An 18,918-nucleotide genomic window follows, 5' to 3' on the forward strand; every position below is an offset into this window, starting at 1 on the left:
GGCCCGCCTCTGCCACCAGGAAGGCCTGGCTCGAGGTGGCAGAGGGGGTCACCCGCACCACCAACATATCGCCCACCTGCACACAGTGCAGGAGGTGGTCCAATGACCTCAGTAGGTCAGCCACAGTGAGTACACGTAGTCTTTCCCCTACACTCGGTCTGCTACATCACTGCCCCCACCCCACATCTCCTTTGGCACTGCCAACACTCTGTCACATCACCCCTCATACCCACTCAAACCCCATCCTCATCTTACCTGCACTTACTCACCTCGCCAGTACTCACCCCGCCACTACCATGCAACCCAATCCTCATACAATGTCATGGCTCTATCCCATACTCACCCTCTCGTGCATCTCTCTCACGGCCAGCCTCACTCAACCTGCCACCACCTGTGCTGCAGCCACAGGGCATGCATCACAAATGTGCAGTAGGCAGCGTAAGGCAAACGTGTCGTGAGCATGAAGGGGATGCACAAGGGTGTTTGAGGGTTTGTCATGGTTGTTACTTCTATTGAATTTCAGAACAACTCACATCACACATTCTATTGGCACCACTACTGCCATGTCTTCGCGAATCCTGTCCGGTTTGTGCAATAAAGCCCACTCCTGGGTATCACTATGAGGACCCACCACTGATGCCACCCATTGTGTCACTACAGAGTGGGTGTAGGTGTATTTGCAGGGCTCTTCTGCGCAGACGACTGAGAGACATCGGCGATGTCCCCAGTGGCACCGTGGAAGGATGCAGAGGAGAGGTTCGGGAGGGCAGTGGTGACTTTGACACCGACAGATAGGAAGATCGTGCACGGGCCAGCCAGGAGCAGCTCGGCATGAAAGAGGCTGCAGATGTCCACGGCTACATGTCGAGTGACTCTGAGCCTCCGTGTGCACTGCTGCTCAGAGAGGTCCAGGAGGCTGCGCCTCGGTCTGTGGACCCTGTGGCGAGGGTAGTGCCCTCTGCGACGCATCTCTCTCTGCGGTAGCCCTCCCTCCTGCTGTACAGGTGGATGTGTCACAGCACTCTGTTGTGGAGCTCCACGTGTCAGAGGTGGATGGCGAGGCTGGTGATGCTGTTCGCCCTCTGAGGAGGTCATGACTGCAGCTATGGCGGCCCCCATCCGCAAGATGTACATCTGAGGGGGTCCGCAAGGTAGGTACATGTCTCCGGACCCCGGGGTAAGTGTGCAGGTTGGTGACTTTGACTGTCAGGAGGAGGGTGGTGGAGGCCAAACTTTGTCCCAAGTGACAGAGTGGCCTCCTGCAATGAGTGAGGGTCTCCCCACCACCCCCCCCCCCCCCCCCTCAACCTGTCAAATGGACCATTGCAGCTGCCACAGGCTGACAGCTGCAACATGTCCATTCCAGCTGGGAGTGTTTCCCCCAGTACGGGAAACAGTCCCATGTTGCTCAAAAATCACACACAGTCCCTTAATCAGGTCAGTTAATGACCTGAAATAGCAAAGTAAATAGCGTCAAGTGGCATCCCGCTGGCTTTAATTGTCTGCGGGATTCCCACCAGCGGGGGCTGCGCGCGCACGCCCGCGCGTCAGCGGGGAACCCGGAAGTGGGCGGGATCGAGGCGCGATCCGGTCCCGCTCCTCCATTTCGCAATTTTCGAGGCCCCCCCGCCGAGAATGCACCCGAGAGCGGGTGCTAAAATCGGGCCCAAAGTGTCTGCAAAAGGATATTGACAGGTTAAGCGAATGGGCAAACATTTGGCAGATGGAATATAATGTGGGAAAATGTGAAGTCATCCACTTTGGGAGGAAAAATAAAAAAGCATAATATTATTTGAATGGAGAAATACTACAAAATACTGCGGTACAGAGGGATCTGGGTGTCCTCGTACATGAAACACAAAAAGTCAACATACAGGTGCAGCAGGTAATCCGGAAGGCAAACGGAATATTGGCCTTTATTTCTAGGGGGATGGAGTATAAAAGCAGGGAAGTCATGCTACAACTGTACAGGGTGCTGATGAGACCACACCTGGAGTACTGCATATAGTTCTGGTGCCCTTATTTAAGGAAGGACATACTTGCATTGGAGGCAGTTCAGAGAAGGTTCACCAGGTTGATTCCGGGTATGGAAGGGTTGTCTTATGAGGAAAGATTGAACAGGTTGGGTCTATACTCATGGGAGTTTAGAAGAATGAGAGGAGATCTTATTGAAACATACAAGATTCTGAGAGGACTCGATAGGGTAGATGCTGAGAGGATGTTACCCCTCATGGGGGAATCTACAACTAGGGGGCATAGTCTCAGAATAAGGGATCACCCGTTTAAGACGTAAATTAGGATGAATTTCTACTCCCAGAGGGTCGTGAATCTTTGGAATTCTTTACCTCAAAAAGCTGTGGAGGCTGAGTCATTGAATACATTCAAGGCTGAGTTAGACAAATTTTTGATCAGCAAGGGAGTGAAAGGATATGGGGAAAGGGCGGGAATGTGGAGTTGAGATAAAAATCAGAGCAGCCATGATCTCATTAAATAGCGGAGCAAGTTCAAGGGGCCAAATGGCCTACTCCTGCTCTTATCTCTTATGGTCTATAAATGTGAGCTGGTGCATTTTGGTAGGTAGAGTAAGGAGTCTACATACTGCTAAGATAATATGGAGACCAGAACTGTGCACAATACCCCAAGTGTGGTTTAACCAACGTTCCATACAAGTTTAACATAACTTCACTGCTTTTCAATTCTATCCCTCTAGAAATGAACCCCAGTGCTTTGTTTGCTTTTTTTATGGTCTTACTAACCTGCGTCACTACTTTTAGTGATTTGTATATCTGTACCACCAGATCCCTCTGCTCCTCCACCCCATTTAGACTCTTATTTTCCAAGGAGTATGTGGCCTCCTTATTCTTCCTATCATAATGTACCACCTCACACTTATCTATATCAAAATTAATTTGCCAGTTACACACCCATTCTGCAAGTTTATTAATGTCTTCCTGTATTATATCGCAGTCCTCTTCGGTATTAATTATACCCCCTAATTTGGTGTTGTTTACAAATTTTGAAATTATACTTCCGATTCCCGAGTCCAAATGGATTATGTAAATAGTGAACAACGGTGGGCCCAGCACCGATCCTTGTGGAACACCACTTCCCACCTTTTGCCAGTCTGAGTAGCTCCCTTTAATCCCTACTCTGTTTTCTGTTTTATAGCCAGCTTGCTATTCAATCTACTACTTGTTCCCTGACTCCACATGCTCTGACTTTAGTCATGAGATTACTATGCGAAACTTTATCGAAGGTCTTTTGAAAATCCAAACATATTACATCTATTGCATTACCATGTTACTTCTTCAAAGAATTCAATAAGGTTGGTCAAGCATGACCTTTGCTTTTGAAATCCGTGCTGACCATTCTTTATTATATTTTTGGTTTCTAGATGTTTTTCTATTACATCTTTGAGTAAGGATTCCATTATCTTTCCTGCCACCGACATTAAGCTAATTATTATATAGTTCCCTGGACTTGTTCTATCTCTCTTTAAATGCAGGAATCACCTTAGCTGTCCGCCAATCCTCTGGCACTATTGTCTTTTCTAATGAATTTTTATATATATGTAATATTGTAATTAGGTATTAGTGGAAATTGGATAAAAATAATCAAACATGGGACTTTCATCTTTATGGGTTAGTGCAACACCAGGCAATATCTTTATCAGCTAGGCCATTGAAGAGCTTAATAAATTAATTCTGTTAATATTTTCTACAATTAGACAAGGAATGAAAAGATGAAATTTCAATCAACTCAGTAACATATCAGGAATTTTACCAATACAGTGAGGGAGGAAGCAAAAGCGAATGCTAAAACAATCAATAATGTGTTAAAACTAGTGATTTAGACTTACCCTCTTTTTCATTGTTGCCTGAATCATTAGTTTCTGTGATATCTAATTATTTTAGAACTGATGGCTGAGTAACCAGTCACATGTGTGAGTTAGATAGAGATGTACTCATTAGTTTACCATAATTCTGCTTTGTTCTTCAGTCCCGGGCAAGCCTGCAATGGTTATCAGTGTCACTCATATGAGCACAGCACTCATTCAGTGGCAGCCACCACAACAAATGGTGGATGATCTGCTCGGTTTCCGACTGCAGTACAGCCGGAGCGATGAAGACAAGCCAAACATCATTGAGCTGAGTAAGAAAGACGACCATTACACAGTTATGAACTTACACAAGGGGACCACCTACACCTTCCGGTTGTGTGCCAAAAACAAAGCTGGATTTGGTGAGGAGATGGTGAAAAAAATCATAACACAGGAAGATGTGCCAAGTGGGTTCCCACAAAACCTGCGTGTTGTGGGACTTACGACATCCACCACTGAGCTTTCATGGGACCCACCAGTTCTGACAGAGAGGAATGGGAAGATGATCCTCTACACAGTGTTGTTCCGTGATATCAACAGCCAGAAGGACCTCACCAATACTACTAATGAAACTCAAATAACACTGAGCAGCCTGAAACCAGACACCACTTATGACATCCGAGTGAGAGCGCACAGTTCCAAAGGGCATGGTCCATACAGTCCTAGCATTCAGTCCCGTACCATGCCAGTTGACCAAGGTAAGGAAATTAGTGTAGAACAAGACCATGAGCACATTTACGCAGTGAGTGATGATCTTGGCACTTAGCAAATGATGGCTACTGGTCAGCAATGGGCCCAAAATTCCAGGGTCTTTGCTTCATTGTTGGAAGCGTAATGGAGTGAAACACCTGGCCAGCTGCAGTGAACACAGACCGTGCCCCAAATCACAGGGATGGGGTCATTTGCAGCAGGCAGACTGCAGTTCTAGAGGTGCAACGAAGCCATATGTTCCTGTGAGCAGACAGTAGCATGCAGGGACACCGAGGCCATGAAAAGCCCAAAGAAAAATGGCAAATGATTTTTTGCCTCTGGAATCGGTTACCTTTAGGGCAGACTTGGGGTCTTCGTAAGATCCAGTATGGCTCTTAGCTGGTGTAGGTCTCGTTGGGCCTGTCAAGTGATATACTGGTTCCCAGGAATATTCTGCCCCCCACCCCCACCTGACACAACCCCAAAGGTTGCTATAGACGTACGGATGGTGGGGGCGGCGGTTGGGGGGGGGCGGGCGCAGCATAACATTCCCTCTACCAGTTGGAATTTTTCAAAGTTGCATGGGCCCCAGATTGCAGCCCTCCTGCTCTACCACCCTTCCCAACCCCTGGAATTTTGGATTTAGTGCACTCATCTTGAGGCTTTGTTACTGATTAAGTTTGCCAATGTGTGTATTTCACTGTGAATTTATCTTTGTTGCATGGTACTTTTAAAAAATTGTTGTAGAAAAGCACAATTTGAGGCACAGGTCTGCGAGTTGCTGCACCCACGTCTCCTATTTGTCAGTTAAAAGTGGCACTGGTGGAAACCAGAAATAAATTGCCTGCCTCCTCATCCACATGTGATGTGTTGTGCAGAGTCGAGGATATAGCGTAGGTTCTTCACTCAATGTAGTAGAACTTGAACCTCGGAATGAATAAGCTTGTGTCCAAACATGGGATAAAACCACTGGCTGTGTCACTGTACAGCCTAGAACCATACAGAAACCATGCCAGTAATGAAGGATTTATCCCACATGAGTTGTTACAGAAGCCATCTTCTGGAAAATCCATCTTCGTTGATGTGAATCCCCCTGACCTTTTTCATAGTGTTCGCTAAGAATTTTCGGGTGAAGGCAGTAATGAAGACATCAGTGTTGCTGAGCTGGGAAGTGCCAGAAACATACAAGCCAGGAGTGTCTTTTAAGGTAGGTGCAGCATTTTAATTTGGCAGTTTGATCAAATAAATCTTGTAACTTGATAAGAGCTGGAAGAATTTTTTCCTTCCTTCATGCTGCACACAATTTGCTATCCTAAAGGACTAGATCCATTCTCTCCCTTTCAAGCTCATCCCCAAATTCATAATGAGAACGCTTAACCTTTGCCATATTATCAGGATGAGGTTAAAAATATGCTATTGAAAAGAACTTTTACACGATGAAAATTCAGCCAATATCAGATATGTGATTCTTCTTCTATTGGCTGCCCTTCCAAATGCAAACAATCTGAGGTTCGGTAAGCTAATAGCATTGTAACCGCACAAAAATGTGGATCTACAAGTCTGTTGTCTGATTGTAGCTGCCTGCTCCTGCAATATAAATACAAGGAGCAGGTCCCCCATTTTCGACCTGTCAGTGGGATGGCCCTCAAGTGAGTTCCTAAAGCCCCTGCTACAGTAGGATCATAGTGTAACCTGTGGTTTCCCATAGATGAAAATTTGTGAGCTGCTTCAGTTTTAAAAAAAAAGCCCTACCAACTGTCCTTGAACAATTTTCCCATGTATCTGGCTAATAAGGATTTGCAACAATTCTGAATTTGGAAATTATGTAGTGTGTTCCCAGGCTTGCCCATGAGCTGGTGTCCAATAGGACTACATGGAGACCAAAACAATGCACCAGTATAAACCTTGGTCAACAGTGCACAGAGCTCAACAAAAATAGTAATGTAAAAAGACCTTTTCTCATCTTGGGTTTTCTTGTCCTTCAGTGAGCTTACCTGAGAGGCAATTCATCATTTGAAATGTTTGGCATATTTTTGCTTACTGCCTTTAAATGTATTTTAAAAACTTAATATTAATTTTCAGATATACAGTGCACATACACCTCTAACAATTCTACTTTTTTGAGTATTATTAGTATTATTACAAAAATGATTTACTGCACTGCTGGTTTCGTCAGTAATTTTACAATTTTCCTCATTTAGCAATTCTGTAATGTAATTTGATATGTAAGTTTTCACAGTGAATTGCAGGTTTGTTTCTAACTTTATCATTAGACAGTGGGCCAAACAGCCTGAAATCTAGTTATAGAGAATATTTACCTTTTTCTTGCTGTATTATGCAACAATAAATTAGTATAATTAACAATTAGATCACAGTGTATATTGTGGTTTAAGAGAGTGGGATTTCACATGTGGGGGTAGATTTTCAACTTGCCGCCTGGGCATAAAACTGGCATTGCAGTTCGATCGCTAGTTATAGAAATTGCCGAATGAATGGAAATGAAAATTGGACGGTTTCCATAACAGCCAGCTGATCCGCAATGCCAGTTTTATGCCCAGGCAGCAAGTTGAAAATCTATCCCCTGATTTTTAATGTGTTACGGCTCTTTCACATTTAGCACTCTGTAGTTCAGATCCATGGAGATGAGGCCTCTGCGCTGGTTATCCTAGCAATTGATTGTCGATCTTCATTTTCATGGGTGTACAATTTTACTATACGGATAAGAGAGCCAGCAGGTGGATGCAAATTTCCCCATGATCCAAACTAAAGAATTGCTAAAAGTTCCTTTGACAATCAGAGATCTGTCAGTTTTTAATCATTAAAAAAGTTTATATTTTTATAGGTCTATATTGAATTTCATTGATGATAAAAATTGTAGTGCTTGCTGCTGTAACTGAGCAATTTGGCAGTTGAAATGCACACATTCCCTGACTCAAGCTACGTAAATAAAATGTATTTGAATTGCTTTTCTTATTTGATGTTATCCGTTACATGTGAAGAAATATGTAGATGAGCACCAGACAGTTAGAATCTTAGTTTTTACTACCCTATTGTTTATCAAGTGGGAGAAACACCAATTTGTTAATATGGATCACTAGGGCTCTGATCTGCCCAGATTTACTGTTGATTTCATTGATGTACTATTGTATCAAACAATTAAAGGGCTGGCATCTGTGATCGCTGTCTCATCAGCGGAGCTCCAGTTGTCGGACACACAGCTCAACTTGGTCCAGTAAATGAATGAAGGGCTGGGTACAGACTCCTGATCTGGTATCTTTGAAGTCAATTTTTGATTGTGAACTCTAGCCAGACGTTGCTTGATTGGGATACAAGTGTGGCATGTTTTTCCCAGTTCACTAGTTCTTCTTTTATTTGTTCTGCTTGGTTGAAGGCAAATGGGGAACTCTATGGGCTCAATTTTGAAATGGTGGCAGGAAGGGGGTGGGGGGCGGTGAAGGTGCGTGTGGCAAACCCGAATTTTAAAAAATCTTAGCTTTTCCGACGTGATCGCGATGTAATTGATGGTGATCAAAGCTGTTTCCAGGTTCCGGGCCCGACAGCCAGCCTGATTGACAGGGGAAGTCGGAGGGAGCAGGGAGAGGGGAAGATCGGAGTGGGAGACATCGGGGGCTGAGAGGGACATCGGGGGGAGGTCAGGGGGACATCAGAGAGGGGGACATCGGAGCAGGGTGGTGCAGGTGACATCGGTGGAAAGGTAGGTTAATTTTGTTTTTTAACTTTGTGCAATGGTTTTTTATTTAATTTATTTCGTTTATTTTTGCCTGATCTGGCCCTTCATGCCTGGTTTCACCAGGGGTAAATTGGAAGCCGTGGGAAAGACCCAGGTAAGTTTAAAATCATTTTAACTATCTACTATGTCAGAAATAAAGTACCTTAAGTACCTCAATGAGGCACATTTGGCTCTTTAACTATCGTCCTGCCGACTTTAATTGCCGGCGGGACTTCCGCATTCGGGAAGTGTGCGTGCATACAGGTGCGCCTGTGGGAAACCCGGTAGTCGGCGGGTTGAGGCCGGCTTCCTCACCTGCTCGGGATTTTCCCGATTTTTGTCGCCCCCAATGAACCTGCAATTTGATTTGAAAGTCGGGGCCCGTGAATTTGTCTTCCTCACATAAAAACATTTCATTAAGGAGACAAGTTGTTTAAAGTACAGAGAGCTGAAGTATTCTTGACTTTTATTGCTTTGAAAGGGACACTGGGAAATAATGTAAAGGACAATAATGTAATGAAATCTGCTGTTTGCTCTTGTTTCTGTTTAATTTTACACAATAAACCTACTTTATAGCCAGAGGTAAGTGGCATGTCAGGTTGTTTTTGTCCATCAGTCAGAGAGAGAGAAGAGTATGAGAAGGGTACTATTTTTATGCAGCTTGATGGGTTTATCATTCACACAGGACATGCTACGTTCCAGATTACTTCACGCCTAAGATTGGATTTCAGTAAATAGTAAGCATGGGCTTGCCTGTGAAAGGAGTCCTTTGTGCTAGGCACAAAAAACTATCTGGAGAGCGCCCAAATCATGAAGCGTCTTCATAGCATCGTAGAATGATAGAGCACGGAAGGAGGACATTCGGCCCATTTGCCTGAGCTGGCTCTTTGAAAGAGCTATCCAATTAGTCCTACTCCCCTGTTCTTTCCCCAAAGCCCTGCAAATTTTTCCACTTCAAGTATTTATCCAATTCTCTTTTGAAAGTTATTATTGAATCTGCTTCCTCCATCATTCCAGATCATAACAACTCGCTGCGTAAAAAAATGTTTCCTCATGTCGCCTCTGGCTCTTTTGCCGATCACCTTAAATCCCTGGTTACTGCCCCTGCTGCCACTGGAAACAGTTTCTCCTTATTTACTCTATCAGAACCATTCATGATTTTGAACACCTCTATCAAATCTCCCCTTAATCTTCTCTGTTCTAGAAAGAACAACCCCAGCTTCTCGAGTCACTCCACGTAACTGAAGTCTTTCATCCCTGGTAACATTCTAGGAAATTTCCTCTGCACCCTCCTAAGGCCTTGACATCCTTCCTAAAGTGTGGTGCCCAGAATACTCCAGCTGTGGGCTAACCAGTGTTTTATAAAGTTTTAGCCTAACTTCCTTGCTTTTGTACTCTATTCCTCTATTAATTAAGCCAAGGATCATGTATGCCTTTTTAATAGTCTTCTCAACCTGTCCTGTCACCTTCAAAAACTTGCGTATGTACACTCCCAGGTCTCTGTTCCTGCACCCCCCTTTAAAATTGTACTGTTCAGTTTATAATGTCTCTCCTCACCAAAATGAATCACTTCACACTTCTCTGCATTAAATTTCATCTGCCATATGTCTACCTGTTTCACCAGTCTGCCTATGTCCTCCTGAAGTATTGTAAACAATTTTACAACACCAAGTTATAGTCCAACGATTTTATTTTTAATCCCACAAGCTTTCGGGGGCTTTCCCCTTCCTCAGGCGGTGTGGACACCGCCTGAGGAAGGGGAAAGCCCCCGAAAGCTTGTGGGATTAAAAATAAAATCGTTGGACTATAACTTGGTGTTGTAAAATTGTTTACAATTGTTAACCTCAGTCCATCACCGGCATCTCCACCTCCTGAAGTATGTTACTAACCTCTTCACTTTACTAAATTTCCGAGTTTCATGTCATTTGCAAACTGTGTGTCCAAGTTCAGGACATTAAGTGGATCCAACACCGACCCTTGGGGGACATCACTGCATACTTCCCTCCAGTCTGAAAAACAACCGTTCACCACTGCTTTCTGTCCCTTAGTCAATTTGTATCCACACAGCCACTGCCGCTTTAATCCCATAGGCTTCAATTTTGCTAACAAGTCTATTAAGTGGAACTCTATCAGATGTCTTTTGAAAGTCCACATAAACAACATCAACCGCACTACCCTCATCAACCCTTTCCATTATTTCATCAAAGAACTCAATCAAGTTAGTCAAACACAATTTTCCTTTAGCAAATCTGTGCTGACTTTCATTTATTGGCCCATACTTTTCCAAGTGCCAATTAATTTTGTCTCAGATTATTGTCTCTAAAAGTTTCCCCACCACCAACATTAGGCTGACTGGCCTGTAGTTGTCAGATTTATCCCTCTCCCTTTTTTTGAACAGGGTGTAACATTTGCAAACCTCTAGTCCTCTAGCACCACTCCCATAGCTAAGGAGGATTAGAAGATTGTGGCCAGAGGCTCTGCAATTTCCACCCTTCCCTCAGTAACCTAGGATGCATCCCATCTGGACCTGTTGACCTTTCTATTTTGAGTGCTGCTTCTTTAGTGAAGACAGATGCAAAGTACTCATTTAGTACCTCAACCATGCCCTCTGCCTCAACAAGATCTCCTTCTTGGTCCCTAATCGGCCGTACCCTTCCTTTGACTATCCTTCTACTATTTATATGTTTATAAAAGACTTTTGGGTTGCCTTTTATGGCACCCGCTAATCTATTCTCATAAACTCTCTTTGCCCCTCTTATTTCCTTTTTCACTTCTACCCTGTACTTTTTGCATTCAGCTCGGTTCTCTACTGAATTATGAACCTGACATTTATCATAAACCTCCTTTTTCTGTTTCATTTTAATCTCTATATCTTCATTCATCCAGAGAGCTCTAGCTTTTCCTTTCCCCCTCGTGGGAAAGTGTCTAGTCTGTACCCGAATCCGAATGATCTCCTCTTTAAAGGCCTCCCATTGCTTGATAACTGTTTTACCTGCCAATCTTTGATTCCAGTCCACCTGGGCCAGATCCCTTTTCAACTCACTGAAATTAACCCTCCTCCAGTTGAGTATTTTCATATTAGACTTTTCCTTGTCCTTTACCATACGACTCTAAGCCTAATAATATTGTGATCACTGTTTCCCAAATGCTCTCCCACTGAAACATGCTCCACCTGCCCACTTCTTTCCCCAGAACGAGATCCAGCTCTGTTTCCTTCCTCGTTGGGCTGGAAACGCACTGATCAAGAAAGTTCTCTTGTACACATTTCAGGAATTCCTCCCCCTCTTTGCCCTTTACACTGGTATTTTCCCAGTCCATATTAGGATATATAATCTGAACATGTAAGAGGCATACAGCAATGGAAATGTAGTTCTAAATATAAGTTCTATTTGTACAATATTTGCTTTTCCAAAAAATGTTGAACAGCTCCCGTGCAAAATCAAGCTAAAATTGGTAGAAATTAAAGGCCTCGATTTGAACTCTGGGCTTATTTTCAGCAGGTGGGTGATGAGGTGAGTTTTCCCACTGCTATAGAAATCATGCCCAGGCTACTTTAACTCCCGAGTCTCATTTAAATCCCAGCAGTCGACTTCCTGCCCTGAAACTGGTAGAAAATCACGTGGCCCAGAGGCCACCGACCAACGCGAGTTAAATGGCAGGAAAAGGATATTTTGAGCAATGAGATACAGTGATGGCTTGACATTTTTGTATGTGGAGGCTGATCTAACATTTTACCAGTTGCCTAGAAAGGAAAGTGGTAGGTGAGACTTTTACACCATGCAATTAACACACATTTTTGTGGTTTTTTCACATTGTGACTGAACACAATGGTTTAATTGTGAAACTGCAATGCAGTAATTGTAGCTAGTAGTAAACTGCTGTAGACTTGTTTTACAGCCAGGTGGAAATTGCTGTTCATTCTAAGACAAAAATTTGATCCGCAGCACCCGTTTCTTGGACGCTAAACGGCCTCCTAAGCCTCTAATATGGCGGGCAGGAAGTGCACCCTCATTACAAGCTAGAAGCATGTGCAGATAAAGGGCCTAATGCTAGTTTAAGGCCCGTGGTGGGGGGGAGGGCGGGGGGGGAGAAGATTGATTTCCCCTTAGGCCTGTTATGCTGCATGTAGACCTGGTTTTCCTAACAGGTGGTCTTTAAGTTTTTTAAATATACTTGACTGAATGGAGCCGGGAGAAGCAGGAGTAAGAGAACCCAAATGATGGCCAGTCTCTTCCCAGCCCTCCGTCCTGATCGCCCATCCTTCCCAGTCCGATCATCTGCCCTTCCTCACTTATCTAAGGGCCACTGCTTGCATCGCAGCAGCCCAATCTTCAAGTACGCTTTCTGGGCAAGCTGCCGCTTAATCTCCGCAGCTCGCCAGCTTCGTGGAAGTGAGGCCCGAGGTCTCAGACCACATCATTCGTGGAAACAGGTTTGTACCCTGCGCCCACCGTGCACCCAAAAATGAGCACACCTGAATGTCTAGGTAGGTAATCGTTGCTGTTGATTGCAAAAGTTAATACTTTTTAAAATAATATCTAAAACTCTGAAAGGGAATTTTGGATGCAGCTGTACTGAAAACCGCTGATTGATTTTGCCCACTTATTTCACATGTTCTGTATTTGAGAAGTTATGTGCCTATACTGGCAACTGTTAACATAGATACAGGTCTTTCATCAAGAGGCTGCAACCTACCATACTGCCTGTTTTTATTGCTTACTTGGATGTTGATCACCAACTTTGATGGAAAACTAACAGAAATGAAGTTAAACATGACCTTTTAATATCAGTTTATTTCCAGTCACTTTTCTTATTCCTTCCTCAGATCCTGTACAATGGCCAAAGCGTAGAGGTAGATGGACAATCCATGCGAAAACTTATTACAAAGCTTCAGCCTGATACTGAATACTCCTTTGTATTGACAAACCGTGGGAATAGCGCTGGTGGGCTACAGCAGGTGGTATCGATCCGTACCGCTCCTAACTTGCTGCAGACAAAACCAGTTGTGTACAGCAAGAACATCCAGGATGGCAAGTTGCCAATCAACTTGCCTAAGGTCCAGACCACAGCCATTGTCAAGTAAGTTGTGAGCTTATTTAAGGATGAATTCACTGGATTTGTGAAACTTGTATAGATGTGCTAACCCATTTCTCAAGGACCATTTTTGTAAACCATATTAAAAAGTCTGTTATGAGAGATACAATATGGTGTTGGTAATGTTATATTGTAGTGATGGCTTGTTCATTCATAAGCATTGCATGTTATATTGGCTGTATCCGAGTAGGAGGGAATGTTACTGAACTTAAAAATTCTTAATCAGACCAGATCGATTGTTGCACATCAAGCCAAATGTCACATGATTATGCTAAAACATTGCACTGTCTGGTGTATTAAGGTCTGAGTTAAACATTTTAAATTGGAGGACTTTGTTGTTGCTTATAAAACTTAAAAGCAGAGCGGGGTTTTGTTACATAGTAACTCTCTGATTCCAAGGAGCCTTAAAAAAAGACAAAACTAAAAGCCATTAAGACATAACTGCAAAATGGAACATGAAAATTTAGCTCTTAATTCTATGTAGTAGAATCTCATAAATCTGCTATACTTGCTAGTGAATAAGAAGAATTACATTAATTTATTTAGAGAAACATTAGGGAGAGGGGCAATGCATACTTCTTCATAGAACACAGTAATCCTATTAGCAAACTTGCCTGAAAGAATATGTACAGTTTCGCAGCTTTTTTTTAAAGAAATGGACACAATGGTGTTAAACTATTATAATCTTCAATCTGGTGCCTCTGGTATCATAGGTTTTTCTATGAATGATAAATTAATTCTTCCCTGGCTCTGATGCCCTTTCAAACCAGAGCATTGTGGATTGGCCTCCTCATTTTGTCAATGAATTTTTTTACCTCCATCATTTGTAGGAATTATTCATCTAAATTGATTTTATTTTTGTGTGTATGTATTCACAGCTCAATTGTATCAAAATGTACAGATTGGCACACAACAATGCTTTTGTGAGAGTCTGCCACAAAAGGCTGTAAAGCCATACAAGTCTTCTTGTGGTAAAGGTTGAGGACTATAGTGTGAGCCATTTCATAGTTACCTGACCCTTTTGTGATGTGACATCACTGTAGCCTGTGGGAACCAGTGTGCCTATCGCTATTAAAAATGCATATATAAGGTGTTTAATAGATTAATATTTAAATATTAACTATTCTAGATTGCAATTCTGTCTCCAAATTAGAAATTTGGGAATGTTGCAATTTGAAATTGTACGGTGTGTTTTACGGAACTGGATGTTGTGATATCACTTCCTTATAAGACATGGTTACATGGGACCTCCCAACATGCCATTGAAATTGGTAGATCCAAGAGACATTCAGAAGCAGCACCATGTTGGAAACTGTGTGGGCCTTCGTCATGCCCACAGTTAAAATGGCATGTGCGTCCCAATCGCATCATCGGGTTGCGGCATTGCCATTTAAATTAGGCCTCCGCTCCTAAGGTATGGTCTTCCCGTGCCTGAATGCAGACAAGTAAAAATTTTGGGTGGCAGGAACCTGTTGTGAATGCTGCGGGACCCCCCCTCCCATCCGCCTGCACGGTTCCTGCCAGGCGATGGAGGTTAAAATTGGCCCTTATATTTGTTTCTAAAATGTGGCTATCTTACACTTTTTCATCTTATCTATGTAATTTCTCTCTTTCAGGTGGTATTTTATTGTAGTGGTACCACTCGATAGGACACCACGTGCTGTTACAGACAAATTGCAGAATCCTGAGGAGATGGACCTTGATGATGTACGACTTTGTAATCCAAACCCCTGTAGTAGTTGTATTTCCTGCAATTGTGATGTTCTGTCATTCAGGTCATTTATTATTGGTGAATTGCATGACCATGATCATTTAAATTTACAGTGAGGCAGATGTGTACAAAGGCATCTGTCTGATAGTTAATGGGACAATATCTAATTTTACTCCTTTCGCAACCCCCCCCTCCCCCCCAAATCAAAATTTGAATGGCAACTTACTTATTTATATGCAAGGGCCAACTATCCTGACCGAATGAGGAAATTGCAACAGTGCAGAGTCCAACATTCTTGTTCGGTCTTCAATCTGTAGATACAAATAAGATAATCCACCCATCTGTGAGGGAAAAATGTACCCCAAGATGCTGTCCTGTTAAATCTCAATGCAATCCTAGGACCTTCTCACTCACTTGTATATCAACTCACATTTAGAACAAGTTCTTAAGTCCTCAGCAATGATTAACATGTGGGAAAGTCCTCCATTTGTACTGTTTTTTTATTTTGTTCAAGTTTTATGAAAGTTAATAGTGTAGAGATGTTTTTTTCTTTCTGTTGTTTTGTGCAAAATTCTAAAAGGCTTATGCAATCTTCATTCAGTCAGTACCTGTGGGCTTGTATAGGGTCAGTGCTGGTTGACTAGATTTTCATTGCTGGTTCATGTCAGCACCAAGATTCAAAATCTGTGTTAAATTTATGGTAATAAAGAGCCATATTCTTAAGAAAACAATCTTCTAGGTCCAGAGTGGTGAAAGGGATCATTTGCTCGAACCTCTGTCCAAAAATGCACAGCTAAATGATGCGTACACATTCCCATTGTTTAGTTTTTCTCCCCAGGCTGTGCGCCATTATTGGCCATGATGACAGCCAGGTGGACTCCCAAGCTTCTGGCAGTATCTGACTATATACTCAAGAGATGTACAAGTATATTGACTTACCATCCAACTTTTGTCTTCCTTACCTGTGGGGAAATATTTAGGGGGTGATTTTAAACCGCAAAAACGGGTGGGTTGAGGGCAGGTGAGAGTTGAAAATAATTGTTTTTTGGGTGGGGACCGCAACTCGGCTTTATTTCGGGGTTTAACGTTGGCGTGTAAAAATATAGACTTCCCACTGGGAATGCAAAGTCCGAAAATTTTGCAGTTGCGACCCAAAAAACAACTATTTTCAACTCCCACCCACCCCCAACCCACCCGTCCTTGGGGTTTAAAATCACCCCCATGGTCTTTGATACTTCCACAGTCCACATAGCAGAGAATGGGAATTATGTGTGATTTTATTAACTTGATTTTTGCAGTGATGAGCAGGACTGCACTCCCTTTGTAGCCTAGGACTAGGGAATCTGTGTTGTGTTGTATTGTGACTAGGTAGAATAGTGTTTAAAAAAAGAATTAGCAATATTTCTAAAATGCATTTGTGTGTATATGTTTAGCTGTTTGAAGGGATAAGCCAGCCTTCACATGGCATCCGGCAACGACGTCAATCTGAGAGACTGAAGCCGTATATCGCTGCTCAGCTGCAGAAACTACCAGATACATTCACGCTTGGAGATGAACAGAACTATGGAGGGTTTTACAACAAACCACTCTCTCCCAACCACAGTTACCTGTGCTTTGTTTTGGCAGCGCTGGAGGAAAAGGATACCGTAAGTATGCCTGTGGTGTTCTGGAATTTTTTTCAGAAGTTTTTAATTTTCTTGCTTGCTTGGATAGGATTTCTGGATACTTCCTGAGATAAGTTCAAATGAAAAACCTGTGTGCCAAATACAAGTGGTGCTATTACTAAATGAAACCCTAATGTTGTATAAGTCACTTCTGAGCTTTGACTGTGCCCTTACAAAAGAAAACAAAACATCCAACTTGAATTTTTGTACTGTTTTGTGAAGCCTGGACTTCTCCGCGAAGGTTGTATTATTGCGTGAGTCCAGGTGTGACTACGAACGCCCTGTATTGAGTATGATGAGTTTCAACAGCTTTTCTTAACACCAATAATAAAGTAAAGCAGAAATATTGTTTTGCAATAAAACTGTCCTGAAATGAAAACCATAATTTTTAAATCTGCTGCTGGTCTTGGTCTCACCAGCTTGCTGTGGTTACTGCAGCCATTCCTGTCTCTATGATTATGTGGCCCTCAAGCATCCACTTCTTTACAAGGAATGCTACGTCCCCGAGCTCCCCTCTTGGTGCCACTTTGTTGACTTCTGGAGTGCCAAGTAAGGATGTAGCTTTTCTCCATAAGTTGGTGAATGATTTAATTAAAATAATGCTCAGAATAATTTCTACTACTTTAATGTTTTCACTGCCTTGTGCTGTGTAAATTCAATTCTGGATAGTAAAGTATTGAATCAGATTATATTCCACTCATTACAATACTTCACAATCGTGAGTTCATCCTTATGTCTGTCAGTAAGTTTCTGTACAATATTTTACTTTTCAGAATCAATTTATTATGCTTTGTGGTTTTTCTTAGTGAATCATCGCAGCTATGTATTTTCTTGTGTATGCGGTTAGAATTCTGAGAGAATTTTTTGTAAACTTTTTTTCATGAATTGTACCCTTGGACAAGATAAAAACAATCCAAAAATGGGGAATTCTCAGCAAACAGTAAAACGGTAAATTTGCAAATCAGAAGAATATTAATTAGGAAATCTCAGTAAAGCACAGTGCTAAAGGAGGTTGAGTATTCATTTATGCAGCCATCACAATAAGAGAATGTTAGTGCTTTGATTTATATCAATGTTTACAAAGAGTTATACCTGCTGCAGTTGTAAATGTTGTGTAATGAGAACTCGCAAAAAAACCTTTATGTAGATATCAAGATGCTAATTTTCCGATAAGATTCTTAACAGGTTCACACGCTCGTTTTTCCATATTGGCTCATTAGAATTGGTCAAACTCTTCATTATTCATCAGCCCAGAATGCATTCAGTGTAGGGTCATGCAGCACCAGAGAAGAATTGGACACTAAATTTATCTGACAGCAAGAAAAAACATTCTTTCTGCATTGGATCACAGTTTAATGTAGTCATCTTTCAGGGGCGATCATCTTGCACAGGCTATTAGTTCTGTAGTGTGAAGTAATGCTAAGGAAAGTGGTTTTATATCACTCTCGAGGTTTATAAATAAGGGAAATATAAAATCAGTTGATGGGTTTTTAAGTTTATATAAACATTGTAGTAATTTGGCGCTGTGAGGACTTGTTGATTATTATGAGTGGTTTAGTTCCTTGCTTAGAGAGACCTCATAAAGTTGCATTATCTCTGACTTTTTGCCTAGATTGCCCTAAAGGACTAAAGATTAATGTCCAACTGTAAACCTGTAGCAGTCAGATATAGCATCTGTTAGCTGGGAAACTATTATTATTTCCTCAGTATTACCAATCTACTTTTCCATCTTTTGGTGTGTTTTTCAAGATTCCTATCTCCATCGTAATTAGGAAAGAATTATGGTTAAATCCTAATTTTAGCTAAGAACTTATTTACCAACTCATTCAATGCTTAGATGAGATTTCTATAAATTTAAGGGAAGGGAAAAATTATATTACATTATTTGAGCAGGACTTCTGCATACTGGGAGGATACACTCATTTGTGGATCAGAGTTCTATATAATGAGGGGGGGAGGCAATAAGAAAGTATGTTCAATTTCTGCGTTTAGATTGTGTGTTTTGCTGTTCCTCATTCTACAAAATGTACAAGTCAAGACTTGATGTTACACTAGGATTATATTACAACTTTTTGGGAGTCAGAAGTCTGTATAGTGTTGAATAATGTTTTGGACAACAAAAAAGGAATATTTTGTTTTGTATCAAAAA

The 18,918-nt window shown here is 42.1% G+C and overlaps 1 protein-coding gene across 8 annotated transcripts in view; it reads left to right on the forward strand.

Moving 5' to 3' along the window:
• Positions 1-18,918, forward strand: part of LOC137325201 (receptor-type tyrosine-protein phosphatase F-like) — a 521,369-nt gene that overhangs the window by 387,246 nt on the left and 115,205 nt on the right. For all 8 annotated transcript variants that reach the window (XM_067990027.1, XM_067990026.1, XM_067990031.1 and 5 more), the window contains 5 exons: positions 4,000-4,578; positions 5,680-5,777; positions 13,126-13,379; positions 15,011-15,101; positions 16,539-16,751. In XM_067990027.1, coding sequence (XP_067846128.1) covers positions 4,000-4,578; positions 5,680-5,777; positions 13,126-13,379; positions 15,011-15,101; positions 16,539-16,751 — 1,235 coding nt within the window. The remainder of the gene's footprint in view (positions 1-3,999; positions 4,579-5,679; positions 5,778-13,125; positions 13,380-15,010; positions 15,102-16,538; positions 16,752-18,918) is intronic.

The sequence above is a fragment of the Heptranchias perlo genome, chromosome 9, assembly GCF_035084215.1.
Source record: "Heptranchias perlo isolate sHepPer1 chromosome 9, sHepPer1.hap1, whole genome shotgun sequence".
NCBI classification, from domain to species: domain Eukaryota; kingdom Metazoa; phylum Chordata; class Chondrichthyes; order Hexanchiformes; family Hexanchidae; genus Heptranchias; species Heptranchias perlo.